The sequence below is a fragment of the Otolemur garnettii genome, unplaced genomic scaffold, assembly GCF_000181295.1.
Source record: "Otolemur garnettii isolate 467f Iridium unplaced genomic scaffold, OtoGar3 scaffold00003, whole genome shotgun sequence".
Lineage (NCBI taxonomy): Eukaryota > Metazoa > Chordata > Mammalia > Primates > Galagidae > Otolemur > Otolemur garnettii.
The window spans coordinates 7,785,471-7,806,151 of NW_003852398.1; the positions used below are offsets into that span (position 1 = coordinate 7,785,471).

The 20,681-nt window shown below is 38.5% G+C and overlaps 1 protein-coding gene across 2 annotated transcripts in view; it reads left to right on the forward strand.

The window, feature by feature from the left end:
* Positions 1-20,681, forward strand: part of SLIT3 (slit guidance ligand 3) — a 620,424-nt gene that overhangs the window by 46,781 nt on the left and 552,962 nt on the right. For both annotated transcript variants that reach the window (XM_003781960.2, XM_012807261.2), the window contains exon 3: positions 6,033-6,104. In XM_003781960.2, coding sequence (XP_003782008.1) covers positions 6,033-6,104 — 72 coding nt within the window. The remainder of the gene's footprint in view (positions 1-6,032; positions 6,105-20,681) is intronic.

Sequence of the window (20,681 nt, forward strand, 5' to 3'; positions counted from 1 at the left end):
AAAAAAAAAAAAAAAAAAAAAAAATACTACTGCCTTAACATTGCACTGCCCAGCACCGGACAGTAGGATTTCACCATTCTGCAGCAGAAACCCCATCATTAGTGTAGCCAAATGCTCACAGGTATCCCATTCTGTGTCTCCATGCTGCTGGCTGAGCTAGATCGATGGAAGAACTTAGTTCAAGTGACAGGGAAAACAGAAGGCTATAAATGAATAAATCTACTTGCCTAGCATCTAGGATGACAGCAATGTCAGGTTGACTAACCATGCTTCCTTTCCATAGAGATGATAATTTCTTCTCCAGCCTGTGCTTTAAAAGACCAATCAGGACAGAAGTTATTTATCTTGTTGCTTAATGGAGAGGAGGAGAGGAGGGAGAGGGAGAGAGAGTCAGAAAGGGTCAGAGCCCTTGCTGAACACCCACGGCTATGTGGACAGGTAGCAAAATTTGAGATGGGCATTGACAGAATAGGGGCACAAGGAATATTGGGTTTCATTGTAGAATATTGAAGTATTGAAGAGTTTCATCCATCCTTAAGTCTGCGGGTGATAAGAAGCTTCCCAAATACTTGCTCGTTGAAAAGTCTCAGACATCCAGGGATATAAGAGAAGAGTAATTAGATCTTTGTTCCTTCTTTATTCATTGGTGGCTTGAGACCTGGATGGAGTGTACAGCCTGGGCAAGTTGCCCACTACCCTGATGTTTTTTGTGTTGTGAAATCTTGACTAGGAGATCATTACTAGAAGTAACAGTGTTGGCACGTGAAGCTACCTTTTCTGTTTTACTAATAGCCCCATGTAATAGAATGAATTTGTACCTAGAGCAGAAAGTAGTAGATTCTGGTCCTGATTCAGAATTAACTGCCTTTGTAACCTTGGGAAAATCCATGTACCCTTTTGGGCCCAGTTTTCTCATCCATAGTATAGAGAATGAGCTGTTTGAAGCCTTTTCAGCTCTCATTGTCATACATACATACATACTTACATATATACACCTGTACATTCACACTTAATATTTTCATGAATGGTCTGGATATTCTCATTTATCACATACAAAGTGTTATTTGTTACTTTTATAATATTTTTTTCTTTTCTGATTGAGAAGAATTAGTAGTAATGATAATGATGACAACCAGCTTGTTCATGCTACACCTTCCACGGACCCAGCACAGTGTTACGTAGAGGTACCATGCAGTAGGCCTCACTGTCAACCCTTCCATGCGGCAAGGAATCAGGCATGGATAGGTTAAATGGTCCCGACGCCATCTAACAGGTGATGGAAGGAGTCAGACTGTATACTTTCTAATTTCCATGTAGTGCTACTACCATATTTCCCCGAAAATAAGACATTGTCTTATATTTATTTTTTCTCAAGAAGACACACTAGGGCTTATTTTCAGGGGATGTCTTCCTCTCCATGCTGAAATGCATATCTGCATAGCCACGCCCATCACTAGGTCTTATTATGGGGTAGGGCTTATATTTAACAAATACATAGAAATCCTGCTAGGCCTTATTTTTTGGGTAGGTCTTATTTTCTGGGAAACACAGTATGTGTCTGTATCATAGGGGGCTTAGAAAACCAAGGCAGACATAGACCCTCTGTTCTGTACATGGAGCTCTGATGTGCAGGGCATCTTGCTCTTGATGTGCAAGACCACAGGCTGTGGTCTCACACTCCTCTCCCTACCTTTGGAGGGAGGGCCTACTCTCTGCCAAAGCTTTCTTTTGCTGTAAGCATCCGTGGGTCTGTGAAGTGACTGGCAGCTCAGATAAGATGTATGTGTATCAGAATTGAGATTGGAATATGGGTGAGGGTAATTCTGTCCTTCAGTTTTAGGGTGATTTTTATAGAAAAGATAAAGGCAGTAACTCAGTAATCCATGTCATTTGCCAGGTTAAAAGACAGACATCTGTTTAACTTCTCTATTTTCTTTTCTTTTCTTTTCTTTTTTTTTTTTTGCATTTCTTCCTCCTGTGTCTGTGAGATTTCCTTTCCTATGAATCAGAGGTTTCACCCAATGCTTTAATTTCTAACAACATCAAAAATAACCCTTTAATTTTTCTACTATTACATGAGAAAGACTCATAAAAATTCTAATTTCCATCTCTACTCTCTGGAAATATAATAGGAAGTTTAAAGGAATCACGAAAGATTGTATTAATATCCTCTGGAGGGTCTGCGACATTCCTTTGACTACAGTTTATCTTTTCAGTTAATTGGTACATTCTTTTTATTTTGATAAGCAATGCCAAAAAACCTTCCCCTACACCACTTTATAGACTCTGTTATATACGGTGTTTCGTTATCTTCCTTATCAACTCAAAGACAATCCTGTCCAAGGGGCCCTTTATTACTGTAAAAGGATCTGCTAGGTGGAATAGCTGAAATGCTTTCTAACTAACACCAAGAAAATATCCAGACATTTTTACCATATTTTCCTTCAGTCTATTCTTTTTAGCTGAGTAACCTAGACAACTATCTTTTTAGAAAAGCTTTCTTCGCACCTTGGCACATTCCCCATATCTGTTTCTTATTTACAGTTTCTAGAGAAGCCAGAAAAGACTCCCTAGTCTTGGATAATTCGAGCTTGCCACCCATTTCCATGCAGAGCTGTGAATGTGAGGGAAAGCAGATCAAACAGTTATTGGGGATCTCCAGTCTCATCCTAGGGCAATTTTCCCCGTATAAAGGGCATTCAAGGATAAGATACAATGGTTGCCCATGTTATTTCTTTCTCCCACCAGATGGGAGGAGGAAAAGGTCTTTTCTGGTGGTGTCAATGATATTCCCTTTCTTAGTCTGTTTAAGAACTCTGCTGTGCTCGCAATGTGGGAGTCAGCTTCATCCCAAATGGGGTTAATAAAAAAGTTAAACTCCGCCCCAGCTATCATCATCTGAGGGGGGAGGATTTCCGATTCTGATCCAGTGTTAAAACTAAAAACAAAAAAATGCCCAAAGAGCTGAAAATGAATACAGTCTGTCAGTCTGTGTCCCTCTAACTCAGAATAGACTCCAGCCACAGACAGCACTTCTGGGTGTCCAGCCCTTCCTGGTTTCCCTGTCCTAAAGTTGAAGGGGTTGTGAATGACTTTGGTGCATAATCCTGGCTTGTATTGCAGCTTAGAAGTCTGGATGGGAGAGTCATAGTGCATTCATTCGTTGATTTATTTGTCCATCAAATATTATTTATTGAGCCTTTGAGCACCAGGTACTGGACTAGACTCTGCAAAAGTCTAGGAAGTAGCTCTTAAAAGAGCTTTGTCAGTCAGTGTCATGGCAGGAAAGATGTGATACTTAACAGGGAGCACATGAGGAGAGCTAAAGAGAAAATTATTCATAGAGGTGTGGGCAGGGTTAGGAGAAACCCAGAGGAGATGGCACTGTTCCCTAAAGCTGGTGACAGCTAGGAGCCACCACTAATGCCTGGGACTCAAGGAGAAGTGGGAGGAAGTGGGCACCAGAGCCCAGAAAGGATAGGGACTGTCTGACAGGTCTTAAATAGAAGAAACCGGACAGTATCATAAAGTTTCCTAGCAGGGAGGAAGGAGAATACTTGCTCTAGCCGGGCACATGTCTCATATGGATGTGCTCACTTTTCTTCTCCCTGTTTTGAAAGAGGCTTGTAGTGGTAGATTAATTAGTATAGAACTAAGAGATGCATCACTGGAGGTTGGAGTTAAGCTTCTTCAGAAACACAGAATGTGACACTCAACAGCCCTAGAGATGGTCCTTATAACTGGGAAATAATGACTGCAAGTTCTGGGATCGATTGATTGGCAATAAAAACTTAGCTGAGCAGATCCTCAGCCACTAGTATTGAGCTGGTTCCCTGTGTAACACGATGTGCTTGTATAAGGGTATTAGCATTCCAAGGCCCTCCTTGCATATGGCAGAATGGACAAGGAAGAGAAGGGAAAGAACATTTTTAGAGCCTCTAATTCAACTCCAGATCCTGGGCTAGATGATTTAATTACTTATTCCATTTTTACTCTTAATAAGACCGTATGCAATGTTTTATTTTTCCTGTTTTACAAATGAGGAAACTGAGTCTCAGGTTGACTGACTGGTCCAATATAACACCATCAGGATAGAGCTATAACACCATGGCATTCTAGCCAGGGGCAGCAAACTGAGACCATATATATATATATATATATATATATGAAATTAGATTCAAAATCTGGAAAGCACACTAGACTTGGGGTTAGAGGTCCACCCTTCCCAGCTGCAAGACTTTGCATCAGTGTTTTTCAACTTTTTAAATCTCATGGCGCACTTGAACCTATAATCATATTTTTGTAGAACACTTAAATTATGTTGATCCAAAAAATAGAGTAAAAAAAAAAAAACCTGTGCTTTGAACTTTTTTAAAAAAATAATTTAATTAATGATCTTAAACATTTTCATGTTGCACCTAAGATCCTCTTCTAGCACAGTGGTTGGAAATCACTGCTCTATATAAATTTCTCCTCGGGCAAGTCTCTGTTCAGTCATTTTCATATCTATGAAGTGAGGAGCATGTGAGGGGTCAGTCTACATGGGCTGGAAGTACCAGAAGAGTAAGGGTCAGAATGTGACAAACAGCAGAGCCAGGCGCCCTTTGCTGACTGATGTCCAATGCTCACTCTGGCCAACTGATGTGCCGAATGGAAGAGCTGATTTTTTTCAAAGGGAGTTTCTTTTGTAGGGTGTGTATGGGGGAGAAATATTGGTTTTTAACTGTTTGTAGCACATCCACAAGAAATAAAATATCATTGAGCCCAAACAAAATACAGTTACCCTCCTGATAGAAATTTCATGAGTCCTAGACAAGGATAGGCTTCTCTTTAATATAGAACCAGTATGTGCTAAGGCCCCAAGTCTCCTATAGTTTCCATTCATTCAGTGAGCATTTAAAAAGTGGCCGCTCAGTGAGGCAACCGTGTTAGAGCTGGGAGTATGATGACGGACAGGAGGTCTGTCTTCTTGCATCTTAGGCCCAGTGGGAAAAATGGACTTGAAAGGAAAACACAAGGGCCCAAGGGTCAGGCTGAGAAGGCCTTGCAGAGGGGTCACTTTCGGAGTGAGATGCAGCCTTCCTCTGTTCTGTGGCCTTCGAGGTGCTTAGGGCACCTCTCCTCCTGCTTAATCCAGAGAAGCCCAGACCCTTCTTACCCTCCACCTTCCAAAGAAATATCCTTCAATCACCACTGCATCCCTTCCACCCCCAAGTCTCATTCAGCCACCAAGTACAGTCTATGTCATTTCCCAGCCCAAGATGGCCCCAGATGGAAGCTGTGAAGCTTCATGGCTTCCTTCCCCTACTGTTCAGCTAATCCATTTTAAGCTGCCATTTTTTTTTTAAGTTAGAAAAACAAATGTTTCATTGTATGCTCAATTCTTAGGATATAGCACATGCAAGAGTCGAACTCACTTGAAACAGAATGTTTAGGATTTTTAGTCACTTCCTTGGATCACATAGAAGGTGAGTGCAGCTTGACGCTGGGGCAGGAAGCTCAGGCTTTTGTGACCATCATTGTGAGCTGGGGATTAGCCAGGCCCTGGGTGAGAGGCATTCCCAGGACCAGGCTGGTTTTCTGGGTGACAGCCCACTGTCTCACAGTCACTTCACCCTTTCTACAAGGGTGAGCAGGGAAGGCCCTCTTCAATGGAATATTTTTGACTCCTTGGAGGAGGGAGCTCCGAGGAATGAGGTGCTGAGTATGTGTGTGGTTCTTATAAGGAGCAGCTTTACCTCTTCCTTTTCTGTACAACATCCTGCAGTGCTTGGGGGGACATTTGCTGAGAACATTCTTAAAATAGAGGCATGGAAACCAATCTGTCAGGTAGAAGTGTGCAGGCGGCAAACCCTGGTTACCGTGACACCTAACTGCAGCATGAATTATCTTGTCCCACCAGACTGATCCTCCTTGGGGGGCCCAGAGGGGCGGGGAGGGGGCGGGTACAGGTTACCCCTGGATGGCCTGAGGCCTAGCACAAGGGTCCTTGAGTCCAGCTTTGTCTTTGACCGTTGTCTCTATGGTTCTAGGCATCTGGAGGACAACCAGGTCAGCATTATTGAGAGAGGTGCCTTCCAGGACCTGAAGCAGCTGGAGAGACTGTAAGTACTACACACCTCCTTTCTTGAAAAGTATTTTTTTGGTTTGGAGATTTTTTTTTTTTTTTTTTTGGCAAATCAGCCTATGACCTTGTGACAGTCTCCAATGTTTAAAAAAGTTTGTTATTTTGCTTAGAGCACGCTAGATGCTTGTTAAAGAGACACTGAAATTCTCTTAAGTCTTTAAAAGATGCTAGAATCCGCATCTGGGGTTTGTCTCTCCTGCTCTCTCTCTGGGTTTCTGCACATGGGGCTGGTTTGCACGTAGTCTCAGTCTTCCCTTCCTCAGAGGAGGGAGGCCTGCCTTATCTGTGTCATGGGAACCAGCGTCAGATCCTCCCTCCTCCTCTGCACGGGCAGAAGCTCCCTCCTGGGGCCTTCTCGTCTTAGGCTCCTCTGCCCCGTTCTTGGGAGAGAGGCAGGACTGGTGAGTGGGTGTAGCCTGGGGGGAGCTTGCGCGGTATCTGAGTGAGCATCTGCCTGTGTCAGGAGCCCCCCCAACCTAGCCCCATTTCCACGAGAGAATACTCTGCCAGTGGTTTAAAAATAGGCCGGTGTTCTGACTCGATGGGAGGAAGACAGGAGAAGAGGTGGAGACGGGAGTCGGATGGCGCCTGCATTTGTTTTGTTGGTGAATACTTTTGCAGAAAACTCTCAGGTCACTTTGATGAGGAAGGCTGCTCAGATGGTTAAGTGGGTGACTTCACCTTTGCTCAGTTAATCACATCTGGCAGCTCATAGCATCTGGATATTTGCTTTCTGCCCTCTGAGAGGGGATTGTCCCCAGGAGCACTTAGTCATCCTGGTGGGCGGCACTCATCAAGCCTTCTCTCTGCATCCTGGTTGCCCTGACATTTCAGCGTCCTTCCACGGTAGTTGGGGCATGAGGCTGTGACAGCTCTCAGCTCTGCTAGCTCAGCTAGAATTGTCCCCTGTTTACCGGTCCCGTTGCCAAATCTCCCTTACAGAAACGGGCTTGGGTAAGGTGGCGTGCCTACCACTGCCTTGTTAGCTCTCTGATGTGCCAGCGTTTCCTATGGAGTCTCTCATTAGATGGGAACAGGGAAGGTCCTGATCGACGTCTATTAGTATTACCCAGAAAAATGCTTTCCTCCCTCCCTGTCATATGAACTGTCTTGTTTATTGCTCTACTTTTGGATCAAATCCCAGAGTATGTTCTACTGTTGTTGGTTTGAAAATATGGCATTTATTTCTTGCAAGGGAAAATAGTGGTAAAAATACTGAATGTTGCCTGTGTTTATGTGTTTGTTTTAAAATTTCTTTAAACTTAAATTCTTTTCCTTGTTTAGACCAAAGAAAACATAGAAGTATTTGTTGAACCTGATACCTTTTATATGAGATAATCATCATTTTCAAGGAAAGATAAATACCCGGTCTTTTGTGGAAAAGGACAGCTCTTGCTTGAATTTCTGATTAGAACAGTAAAAAGAAAAAAAAATTTGTTAAAAAAAATTCCCAATTCATTAATTTCATAGTTGCTGGGAAGGAACTAATTGAGTACCATGGACATGCTAGGAACTATGCCAGGATTTCACATGCTATCTGTCCTTTTATCCCCATGAAATTCCTATGAGGTGTTATTACCCTCGTTTTGCAGATGAAGAAACAGAGGCTCAGGGAGACTGAGCCAAAGAAAGGAGCCAAAGAGGGAACCAAGATTCAAAGCCACATCTGTGTGACATCAAAGACCGCGTCCTTTCATGCTCCTGTGCTGCAGACATTAGATGAAGTGTGATCTTTAGCAATGGCCCTGCAAATAGCCTCTCACATACCCATTTAACTCCAGGGAATATCAGTGAAATATTCTGGCAAAAGGATCTTTTCTTTGGCTTGGTGAACAAGGCTGAAATACCATTCATGTCTGGGGAACTAAAGGGATTACAATTGCAGAGGAAAGTGGGCTATTTCTCTCCTTTTGTGTATTAGGTGGGTAATGCTAACTGCTATACTAGATAAACCCTCAAATCTTAGTGACTTAACACAGTGGAAGTTTACTTCTGATTCATGGAAAACCCAATATGGGTGTTCCTGATAGGGCTTCTGTGCTCCAAGTGGAGACTCAGGGATTCCTTGCACTCTTTGACTTCACAATCTTTAAATCGCAGCCTCCAAGGTACCAATGTGTGTCTCAATCAAGGCAGCAGAGAGGAGAGAGCCTGAGGGGCTGCACGTGGGAGGTGTTCACAGGCGAGACCTGGAGGAAGTGCATGTCACATCTACTCTTACATCCTTTAGGCTAGAACTTAGTCATATGGCCACGGGATACTGCAGGGGTGGGGAGGGGGAGAGGAAAAATAGTTGAGCTGTGTGCCCAGGAAGTAAAGGAAACAGGCTTAGTGACCAGCTAGCCCTCATCTGAATTCTACTGCAAATGAGCTGAAGATATACTCTGCTTGGTCAGGAAGAAGATTGGAAGTATAGACAGCTGAATCAGCATCCTGGAAGGCAGTGTTGGTAAGAAAGGGTGTGTGTGAGAGACGTTAATCCTGACTGGTCTTAATCTGGTTGTGGTTATTCAGTGTGTCTTCAAACAGACTGAGAAATATAGAATGGGAAAATGCCATGTCATTGCCATTAACAACTGAAGGAGGAGAGGGTGGATTGTACCATCTCTGTTTCCCTCCCAGCTCACCTTACCTATGTCTTTATGTTGATAGTAGATTCATCTTTATGGATCATATTCTGAAGTACAGTCTGGAAAGAATATGGGTTTTCATTCATTATTTTTGGAAGGGTTATTTATGTTGTGAATAGTCATTATTGGTTTGTTCTCCCGGGGCCCCACTGGGAAAGAGGAGGGAAGCCTGTCCTCCAAGTCTCAGCTCAGAATTCTTTGTTCTTCCATGGAAGGAGCCTCACTTCTGACTTTAGTTAGATGCTCCTCCTCTCATAGCAACACAAGGTTATCTCTAGCAGGAAACTTAATGACAGTGTATTTTATATTTCTCCCCAAAACTATGGATATGCGGACAACAGCATTCATGACCTATGTAGCTCTTACTCTCATAGATTAAATAAGGCATGATAGTAAATGCTTGAGGAATATTTATCCAAAAATACTTGAGTTTTTGTTCTATACCAATGGTTCTAAACTGGATCTAATTTTGTCCCCCAGAGGAGATTTGGTAATGTCTGGAGACATTTTTGGTTGTCACACTGGGGGATGCTACCTAGCAGATAGAGGCCAGGAATATCTCTAAATATCCTAAAATGCACAAGACAGCCCCACAAAAAAGAATTACCCACCTCAACGTGTTACTAGGACTGAAGGTGAGAAATTATGAACTTTGGCTATTATGTGTCAGGTATTATGTTACACTTTACATGTGCCACTTCTTTTTAATCTACACAATTATTATGAGATTAGAATTATCCTTGTCCCTAATATGATAAGATATAAAACTCACAGGATTACGTGATGAATATTGTTGCTAAATATGTTTATCATAAATCAGATTTAACTAGATGTCACTTCTGGTTTCCCTGAAGTAAAGAAGATAAAGGAAAAAGTTTAATGACACAAAAAGGAAACAAATTCTGTAGATGGGATAAAAAGTCAATGTCAAAAAAAGGGGGGTGGGAACTGACTTCTAGCTTCAAAAAAGCTTAGGATAGAAACAATAGCACAAAAATTGTGGGGGGGGGGTCAAAGGAATTACAGAGTTTTACATCCTTGAATTATCTGGGAAGTAACAATACTGCTTTGGTTTATTACCTGGTTAAATGCATGCTGTGAGCAATAGGATAGCTTCTAAAAAGAATAGTGCAAAGACTGTAATAACCAAATAGAGAAGGGACATGATATGATACAAAAATATATAGTTTATTCAAATGAGGGATAAAAGGAATAAAAAAGAACATAGAACAAACGAGACAAATAGAAAACAAATAGTAAATTACATATTTAATAACAAATATGTTGTAATTACTTTATATGTAAATGAACTAATCCTCTAACTAAAAGACATAGATTGTCAGAATAGATTAAAAAACACAATGATGATGTGCTTCTTACAAAAAACATAGTGAACTTAGCAGAGACAAGCTAAAAGGAGAGAAAATGATAACATGAAAAACTAACAGAAAGGTTGGTATAGCCCTGTAAATACTGGATAAAATAAACTTAAAAAAAAGACACATTTTTAGGCAGAAAAGAGGCATTTTATACTGATAAAGTAGTAAATATGCTAGGAAGATATAGCAAATTGGTGTTTGTGTGTGTCTAAAAACAGCCTGAAAATATAGAAAGCAAATATTGGCAGAATGAAGAGGATAAGTAGACAAGTTCATAGTCTTAGTTAAGTTACCTTTCTAGTAATTGATGAACCAAATATAACTACTGGTAACATATGGAAGATCTTACTAACAATATTTATAAATCTGATCTAATTGATATTTATAGAACATTGCAAACATGTAGAATATGTGTATGTGAAACTTATGCTATCTTAAGTAGTTAGAGCAAGAACAAAAAAAAGAAAGGAAATCATTAAGAGCAGATGTATAAAGAATTGAAAAGAATATATAATAGAAAAACCTCTGAAAAACCAAACATTCATTCTTAAAACAGTTAATAAAATTATAAACACCCGAAAGACAGAAAACAAAAATGAAGATGGAATTACTAAAATGAGGGACCAAGTGGGAGATATAACTATGAATATTACAAATATTAAAATGGTAAGAACAGATTTTGAACAACTTTATCCCAGTGATTTTAAAGATTAAATGAAATTGAAAATTTATCAATAAGAGGAAATCTGTCATATGTTATAGAAATTAAATCTTAAAGTATTTCATCAAGAAAAACCCAGGTTTAGATGGCTTTACTAGTAAATTCTGCCAACATTTTAGGAAATGAATAATATTCATTTAACATATACTCATTGTATAAAAGGAGTGAATATTTGTTATTTGGCTAGCATAACTTTGACAGCAAAATTCAGTAAGGACATTTTTAAAAAATTGTAAACCAATATATTTCATTCGTATTTATGCAAATTTCCTAACAAAATACAAGCAAAATGAATTCAGTGATATATGGAAAGGATATTACAACAAAATTTGTTTTGTAAGCTTGGTTTACAAGGAAGGCAAGGTTGGCTTGATACTAAGAAATTCTGCCTCCAAGATAAATCCATGCTGAACAACTAGGATAACAAAACCAAAGACACATAGACGACATCTATGGTAAAACTAGGCAGCAAAGTATCCCAGTAATGTCCCAGTAGGTGGTTATAAGACTTTTGTCGTATCTCATCTGTGTGGGAGAAATGAGAGGGAAAGCAGCTGAACTTATGGGTCTGAGCACAGGAAATCTCTTAAATTACCAATCTAAACTCATTGGGAAACACAGTGATCAATATGAGAAAAGCTGCCAAAAATAGAAGGGAGTTCTATTATATCCAATTTCTGGTGAGTACAAAGGAACAGTGATGTGGTAATGATGAATAATACTTGGAACTTTCTGGGCCCTGGAAAACTCTTCAGACAGAAACAAGGCTCTTTTGTAAGAAAGGCTAGCATTGATAGGAAATTTCTGCAAGTAGGTGATTGGAATAAAGACACTAATGGAAATGGAAAGAAAACTTCTTGATTAAAATATTAAATTCATCATGTCAGATCCGAGAAAATGCAAGGCCATATTTTTTATCACTTTGCAAAAGCAAAGGAGAGTGCACTCTAGCATCTTGAAGCTAAAAAAGCTGTAATTTCCTGCTTATCCCTCCTATAACTAAAAGGAAATTAACTTAGAATCTTTTTGGTTGCCTATTTTTAAGTAAAGTTCTCAAAGATTTTTGGTATAAAAGAATAAAAAAAAGAATAAGCATAATAACCTCCCTAGAAACAATGAAAACATGCAAAAAGAGATAACCATAAAATGAATGAGCAATAGCATAGTTCAAAACTAGCTTATAAGTACATAAGAGCTTATAAATTATAAAACAACAACATGAATCTGAATTTTAAAAACTGAAATTAGATGTAAAGTAGGGTTTGAAAGAATGGATAAAGAACTCCGAAAGAATTTAACAATAAAAAGTCATTTCAAAAATAGCACACTGTACCTCATGACGGTATCAATGTACATAGCTATGATCTAATAATAAATAAATAAATAAGAAAAAACCAAAGAATATATCTAAATATATCTAAACTAAACCCATTAAATTTTCATTGAAACTAATTGCTTTACTTTCTCTTTCTTTATAAATGTTGTTTGAAAGAAACCAGAGAAAGAGAGAAAAGAAGTTGTATTCTCCCATGAGTGTAGTATTTGAAAAAAGAAATTATGATTTTTGAAAGCTCCACACAGAGCATTAATAGTCACAAAAAACTTTTCTTTTCTATTGTGTATTAGTTACATGATAGTCTACTAAGTGTGCAATTATATTGCATCTAAAAACCATGTATATAACTTAATTAAAAATTGCTGAAATAGCTAAGAGTTAAAAAATCATTTCAAAATATATACTGGTAGTACAATACTGAAGATACATAAGCTTTTAGGAAGTATACTATCCAACTTCAAGACATACTAAAAAGCTACAGTAATCAAGACAGCATCGTATTGGTAAAATAAACAATAGATACACAAATCAATGGAACAGAATAGAGAGCCTACGAATAAATTCATGCAAAAATAGTCAACTGATATGGAAAGATAATTCAGCACAGAAAGAATTTTTCAACAAATGGTGCAACAATTGGGCATAGCTATATGCAGAAAAATGAACCTGACTGCAAACATTACATTTTACACAAAATTTAAGTCAAAATAGATTATAGACCTAACTACAAAACTTCTTAGAAGAAAAATAGGGGAAATTTTGCATGACCTGGGGTTTTGGGGGATGAGTGTTTTTTTTTTCCCCCCTTGAGACAGTTTTACTATGTCTCCCTCAGTCGAGTGCTGTGGCGTTACAGCTCACAACCACCTCAAACTCTTGGGCTTAAGCGATTCTCTTGCCTCAGCCTCCCAAGTAGCTGGCTACTACCCGGCTATTTTGTTGTTGTTGTAGTTGTGATTGTTGTTTACCAGGCCCTGGCAGGCTTTGAACCCACTAGCCCAGGTGTAAAAATATACTCAACATTAAGGTGATGCAAATCAAATGATAAGATGCCACTGCATACCTGTTAGAATGGCCAAAATACAAAAAGCTGACAATGCTAATTGCTGGTGAGGTGGAGTAACAGGTCTTAATCATTGATGGTGTTGATACAAAATGGTACAGCTACTTTGGAACACAGTTTAGCAGTTTCTTACAAAACTAAACATAATGTTATCATGGAATTCCAAAGCCCAGTCACATGTCTCCACCTCATGGGATTGGAAATCTATTCTATATGTGTCTTATGCCAATGTCTCTGTGGTGTTTTAGTTGTGAGGAGTCTGTTCTCTGGCAGACAAGCCTCCCTGAGAACCATAATGCCCGTGTTCTTGAATGTTCATAATAGACAGAAGTCATTATGTTTGAATGTCAGTACAGCTAAATATAAAATCTGTGGTTCACATTTATTTTTTTAAAGTTATTTAATTGTACTATGGCATAAAATTTTGGCATCAAAAAGTATGGTAAGAATCTGTTTTTCTTTCTAAGTTTCTGATTGAAAGCTTAAAGATTTTTTTTTTTTTTTTAGAATTGGTATCTTGTAGCTCCTGTGGGAAACAAATCTATCAACTAAAATACAGTCTAGATCAGTGGTTGGTAGGTGTTCAGGGAAGCAGGAGCAAGACATTTAGTAAGTAAGGCACAGTTGGGCATGGGGGTTAGAATAGTGAAGTTCTGCTGTGTGATACATGGTGGGTACCTAGGTGCATTTATTATTATTTGTTATTTGGCCCTTAGGATTCTAGAGCACAGAGAGTGAAGCTTAATGTGTGCAAACTTAAAAATCATTTAGGAATTGAGGCACCCCAGGATAGAACGTCGCCGACTGTAATGAACGTATGCACCAACATCTTTAAAGGTGATGTGGAAAAGGTGTTGACCTAAGACATGGCAGTTCTGTAAGATGAAAGACAAGAGGAACCGCACCAAAGAACTGTATTCTAGTTGATAAATTTGTTTCCCACAGGGGTTATGAGTTACCAATTCTGAAAAAAAAATTTTAAAGCATTCAATCAGAAACTTATAATGAAAGAAAAACAGATCCCCAGCAAACTTTTTGATGCCAGAATTTTATATAAGAATATAATTAAATAACATTGTAAAGAAAATGTGAACCACAGATTTTATTTATTTAGCTATACTGACATTATAGTCTAATGACTGCTGTCTATTGTGAATGTTCAAGAACTTGGGCATTGTGGTTCCCAGGGGCCCTTCCTGAGGAATCTTCTAGAGAATAGGGTCCTCACAACCAAAACATTATGGTGAAATTGACATAAGGACAGATATAGTCCATATTTTTCAACACCCTGGAAGTTGGGTGGAAGCATGTGACTAGGTTCTGGAATTCTACAGAATAAAAGTATAACTGATGTGCTTGCTTTCTTTCCTGATGCTGGCTGGATTGGCAGCACTCTAAGAAGCTAAATGGCGCAGAAGCACAAAATGCAAACATTCTGAGTCCCTGCTGGCATGCATTTGGCTGTGACATGAACAAGAAGTACACTTTTATTGTTTCAAAAATAACAGTGTAATTTATCACTTTAACAGGATAAATGAAAAAATTCATTTCATCTCCATAGATGCAGGAAAAAAGGTACTTAATAAAATTCAACACTAATTCATGACTTTAATGCATTTGACACATTAAAAATAAAATGGAACTTCTGGGCAGCGTCTGTGACTCAAAAGAGTAAGGCACTGGCCCCATATGCCAGAGGTGGTGGGTTCAAACTCAACCCTAGCCAAAAACTGCAAAAAAAAAAAAAAAAAAAACCCTAAAACATTCCTCATAGTTGATGGTTAAATATTGAAAATGTTACTCCTGAGAGACCTAGACCTGCCATCATGACTATGATTCAGATTATATTAGAAATTCTGGTCCTGGCAATGGTTAAAAAACAAATGAAGGAAGAGAAGAACCGAGAAACCATAGGACTGAAGAACCAAGGAAAAATAATAAAACTTGGGATGGAATAAATGTCATTATTTGTACATAACATGATTGAATATGAGGCCTGATAATTAAGTTCAGAAACTTGCCACCATGTACTTATGTTGGCAGCACCGTACAAACAATTTGGTAGGGTTTCTTAACCTTACTGAGGTATATCAGCATTTCACAGCTGTGTTCACGTTGGTGTGTGGTGGTGTCTGCTGAGTGGCATTCATTATTGTTGCATGTTTTTATGTGCTGTCATGAGAGTTTCGGAGCTTGAATTAGAGCAACAAACTTATAGTCATACACTTCTTGTTAAAGGTGGCAAGAATGGAAGTGAAATCAGAGACATATTATTCCACATTTATGGGGATAATCCCATGAAGATAATGGCAACACACAAATGGATGAACTATTTTTCTTGAGGGGACAGAAAGCATCACTGATGAAGAGAGGTCAGGGCAACCAGTAAAGAGCAGAACTGATGAAACATTACAAAAATTCATTGAATTGTACATCAAAATCATTGGCTGACAGTGAGAAGCATAGCAGACCATGTAAATAGAAAATCATAACTGAAAATCTTGGCCACCAACTGATGGTTCTTGCATCACAACAGTGCACCAGCTCACACAGGCACTATCTGCAATGGAGTTTTTAGCAAATAACTGTATTGGGACATACTCTCTACTCACCTGATCTGGTCCCCAGTGATTTTTTTTTCCTTTACCCTGAGATAAAGGAAATATTGAAAGGAAGACATTTTGATGACACTTAGGATACATCAAAGGTAATATGGCAGCTTTGATGGCCATTGCATAAAATGAGTTACAAAATTGTTTTCAAGGTGCTGGCATTGGTGCATAGCTTCCTAAAGGGAGTACTTCAAAGGTGATCTTGTTGATATTCAGCAAAGAGGATATGTAGTGCTTTTTCTAGGTTGAGTTCAGGATCTTAATTTTCAGGCCTCAAACTTGAAAAATACAAAGTAATCTGTAAGGAAAGTATCAAATTTCTTAGTTGTGTTCCTAAGATCATTGAACACAGGGTCGGTATTCCACGAATTTGATATAATTACTCTATACAAGCAACAAACAAGTATAAAATTAAGAAATATGATAGAACCAAATATATCAACATCTAAGAATAAGTCTAATAAAAGATGTGTGCAGACCCTAACACAGAAAATGAGAAACATTACTGGAGAAATTAAAGATGACTCAAATATATAGAGTACTACATTATGTTTGTGAATTAGAAACTCAATATTGTAAATCTGTCAGTTCTTTTCAGATTGATATATGGACCAGTGCAATCCTAAGAGAAATGCCAGCAGATTATCATGAAAATTGAGATTCTAAAATTTATATGGAAATGCAAATGACCAAGAAAAGCAAAGTCATTCTTGATGACTAAGATAAAGGAGGACATTTGATTTGTAACAAAGGCAGCTCTGTGAGATAGTGTGGAATAGATGGTCTAATTGTGCTAGAGTGATTGAACATCTATAGGGAAAACTTATCTTGACCCTAGCCTCATATTCGTCACAAAATCAAAGACGAGTGGATTGTAGATTTAAATGCAAAAATTAAGAATATTTCTAGAAAGTAATATAGAATATCTTCGTGGCCTTGGGATAGTTGACATTTTATAAGCAGGACACATAAGGCACTGAATTTAAAGAAAAATAGATAACTTGTACTATAATAAAATAACTTCTCATTAAAATACTTTGAATAAAAATACATGTTCCAGCGTGGGTGAAGAGGTCAGCAGCATGTATAACTGATAAAAAAAAAAAAAAAAAACTTGAGAATTTATAAGATATGATACAAATTATTCAGAAAAAGAAAAATGACCAAGGAGAAAAATGGGTAAGAGTTTGGATGTCTCAGAAAAGAGGATCTAAATGGCTGATGGTCATATGAGAGCAGCTTAGTGTGTCATTAGTCTTCAGGGAAATGCAGAATTGAACCACAATATATACCACACACCCATTAGCACGGCTAAGACTTACAGTATCAAGTCTTGGTGAAGATGTGAAACAACTGCTTTTTATCATGTGCTGCTGTGGGGATGGTTGATAGGATTAATTTGGAATACTAGCGGTATGGACTAGAGCTGAACCCACATGGACCTCAAGATGCGAAAACACCACTCTGGGCTGTATACTCATTTGATGGAATTGACCCATGGAAAAATGAAAACAGCAAAAAAGTAACTACTGCCACATGGAACCTCATGGTAGTTCTCAGAAACATGATGAGTGACAAAAGCCAGACGTAGAATATGTATCAGGCCAGGTGCAGTGGCTCATTCCTAGCACTGTAATCCTAGCACTCTGGGAGACCAAGGTGAGTGCATTGGCTGAGCTCAGGAGATTGAGATCAGTCTGAGCAAAAGTAAGATCCCATCTCTACTAAAAATAGAAAAAACTAGCATGGTGTTATGGCAGATGTCTATTGTCCTGGCTACTGGGGGGAGGCTAAAGCAAGGGGATCACTGGAGCCCAGGAGTTTGAGGTTCCCATGGGATGTGATGCCATAGCATTCTACTGGAGGCAACAGAATGAGACTCTGTCTCAAAAAAAGAAAAAAATTAAAAAATATATATACACACACATATATAAAATCACCTCATTCCATTTATATAAACTTCAAAAAACAGGCGGCAGAACTAATCTATGGCATTAAAAGTCAGGGTAGTGATTAGCAATGCAGAATTGCTAATGGAAGGGGACATTATGGGATTTCCAGGGTGTTCATCAACTGTTCCAGTCCTTGATCTGGGTAGAGGTTTCATGAATTTGTTCACTGGGTGAAAATGCTTCCAGCCATGCAATTTTGATTTGTGAATTTTTCTGAGATGTTTTTTACTTCAAAAAATAATTATAAAGATACTTAAGGAGACAGATACAACAACCAACTTTAATGTATGGCTCTTAATTGAAGCCTGCTTTGAGGGAAGTACTGTATAAAATTTGGACAAATGGAGAAGTGCCAGTGTAAACTGGATATCAAATGATGTTAGGGAATTATAATTTTACATGTGATAATTATTCTTTAGTTATATGTAGGAGGACGTCTTTTTTGAGATGCATGTTGTAGTATTTTGGGATTAAGTGTCCTGATGTCTGTAATTTACAGTAAGTCCCCACTTAAAATTGTGGATGGGTTCTTGGAAACCACAACTTTAAGTGAAATGACCTATAATGAAAGCAATTTTAACCATAGGTTAATTGATATAAACAGAATTTAAGTTCCTAATAACATATTTCTGATCACATTTCTGATCTTAAAAATATCACCAAACTAAAAAACAAAAATTCTTCTAATAAACTTAAACATTAAAATTAATGTGAGCTGTGCATGCAGTTAAGAAAGGTTAATAAAACAAGATAATTATTTGCCCAGTTATTCCAGTTCAAGGTCTTGGGTGCTGGGAGCCTATTCAGGAAATTCAAGGCAAGAGGCAGGAACCAACATTGGCCAGGACACCAGCCCATGGCCAGGGGCACTCACACCCACACTGGGGCTGTGTGGACATGCCAGTTCATCTCATGTACACATCTTGATGATGTGGGAGGAAACCAGAGTACCCAGAGAAAACCCACACAGACATGGAGGGAATGTGCAGACTCCACACAGGCAGTGGCCATGCTAGGAAGCAAATTTTTTTTTTCTCATCTACGTTACAACAAAGTGACATTAAATGAAAACGTTACTGAGGACCTTCTGGACTTTAAAATTGTTCAGTAAGAAAAGAAATATAGCAATAGTTAGCCCAGGGTTAGAAGGTTGGTTCAATATATATAAAAGTATAAATATAATAAACCACATAAATAAAAAACAACATACTGTTCTATCAACTATGCAGAAAAGGCTTTTGATAATATCCAGCATCCCTTCATGATCAGAATCCTTAAGAAAATAGGCTTAGCTGGGACATTTCTTAAACTGACAGAGGCCATCTACAGCAAACCTATAGCCAATATCATACTGAATGGAATAAAATTGAAAACATTTCTGCTCAGATCCGGAACTAGACAAGGATGCCCGTTGTCACCACTGTTATTCATCGCAGTAGTGGATGACCTAGACATTACAATCAGGTGAGAGATGGGGATCAAGGATATTCAAATTGGGTCAGAGGAGATCGAACTCTCACTCTTCGTGGATGACATGATCTTATACCTGATAAACCCAGGGACTCGACTACAAAGCTCTTAGAAGTGATGGAGGAATATAGCAGTGTCTTGGGATACAAAATCAATACTTGCAAATCAGTGGCTTTTATATATACCAATGATAGTCAAGCTGACAGTCTAGTCAAGGACTCTATTCCTTTTACAGTAGTGCCAAGGAAGATGAAATACCTGGAAATTTCTCTAACAAAGGACGTGAAAGATCTCTATAATGAGAATTATGAAACTCTGAAAAAAGAAATAGCTAAAGATGTTAACAGATGGAAAAACATACCATGTTCATGGCTGGGAAGAATCAACATTGTTAAAATATCCATACTACCTAAAGCAATCTACAGATTTAGTGCAATCAAAGCACCAATGTCATACTTTAAAGAAACAGAAAAAATAGTACTTCTGTATGGAATCAGAAAAAAACCCTGAATAGTCAATACATTACTTAGAAATAAAAACAAATTGGGCAGCACCTCTGGCTCAGTGGGTAGGGCGCTGGCCCCATATACCAAGGGTGGCGGTTTCCACCTGGCCTCGGCCAAAACTTAAAAACAAAAAAATAGCCAGGCGTTGTGGTAGGCACTGTAGTCCCAGCTATGCAGGAGGCTGAGGCGAGAGAATCACCTAAGCCCAGGAGTTGGAGGTTGCTGTGAGCTGTGATGTTACAGCACTCTACTGAGGGTGATAAAGTGAGACTCTGTCTCAAACAAACAAAAAAACCAAATGTGGAGGTATCATGTTACCAGACTTCAGGTTATACTATGAATCTATAGTGATCAAAACAGCATGGTACTGGCACAAAAATCGAGATATATGAAACAGAATAAAGAATCTAGAGATGAAACCAGTCACATATTGTCATTTGATCTTTGATAAGCCTGATAAAAACATGCATTGGGGAAAGAATCTGTATTTAACAAATGATGCTAGGGTGACCTGGCTAGTGATCTATAGAAGACTGGAACTGGACCCATACCTTTTACCACTAACAAAAATTGACTCTCACTGGATAAAAGATTTAAATTTAAGACACAAAAGTATAAAAATAATAGAAGAGAGTGCAGGGAAAATGCTTGAAGATATTCACTTGGGAAAATATTTTATGAGGAGGACTCCCCTGGCAGTTGAAGCAATACCAAAAATATATTATTGAGATTTGATCAAAAAAGGTTCTGCACAGCTAAGAGCACTATAAGTAAAGCAAACAGACAGCCTTCAGAATGGGGGAAGATTTTTGCAGGTTATGGTTCTGACAAGGTCTGATAATTAGAATCTACAGAGAACTCTAATCAGTAAGAAGAAAACTTGAA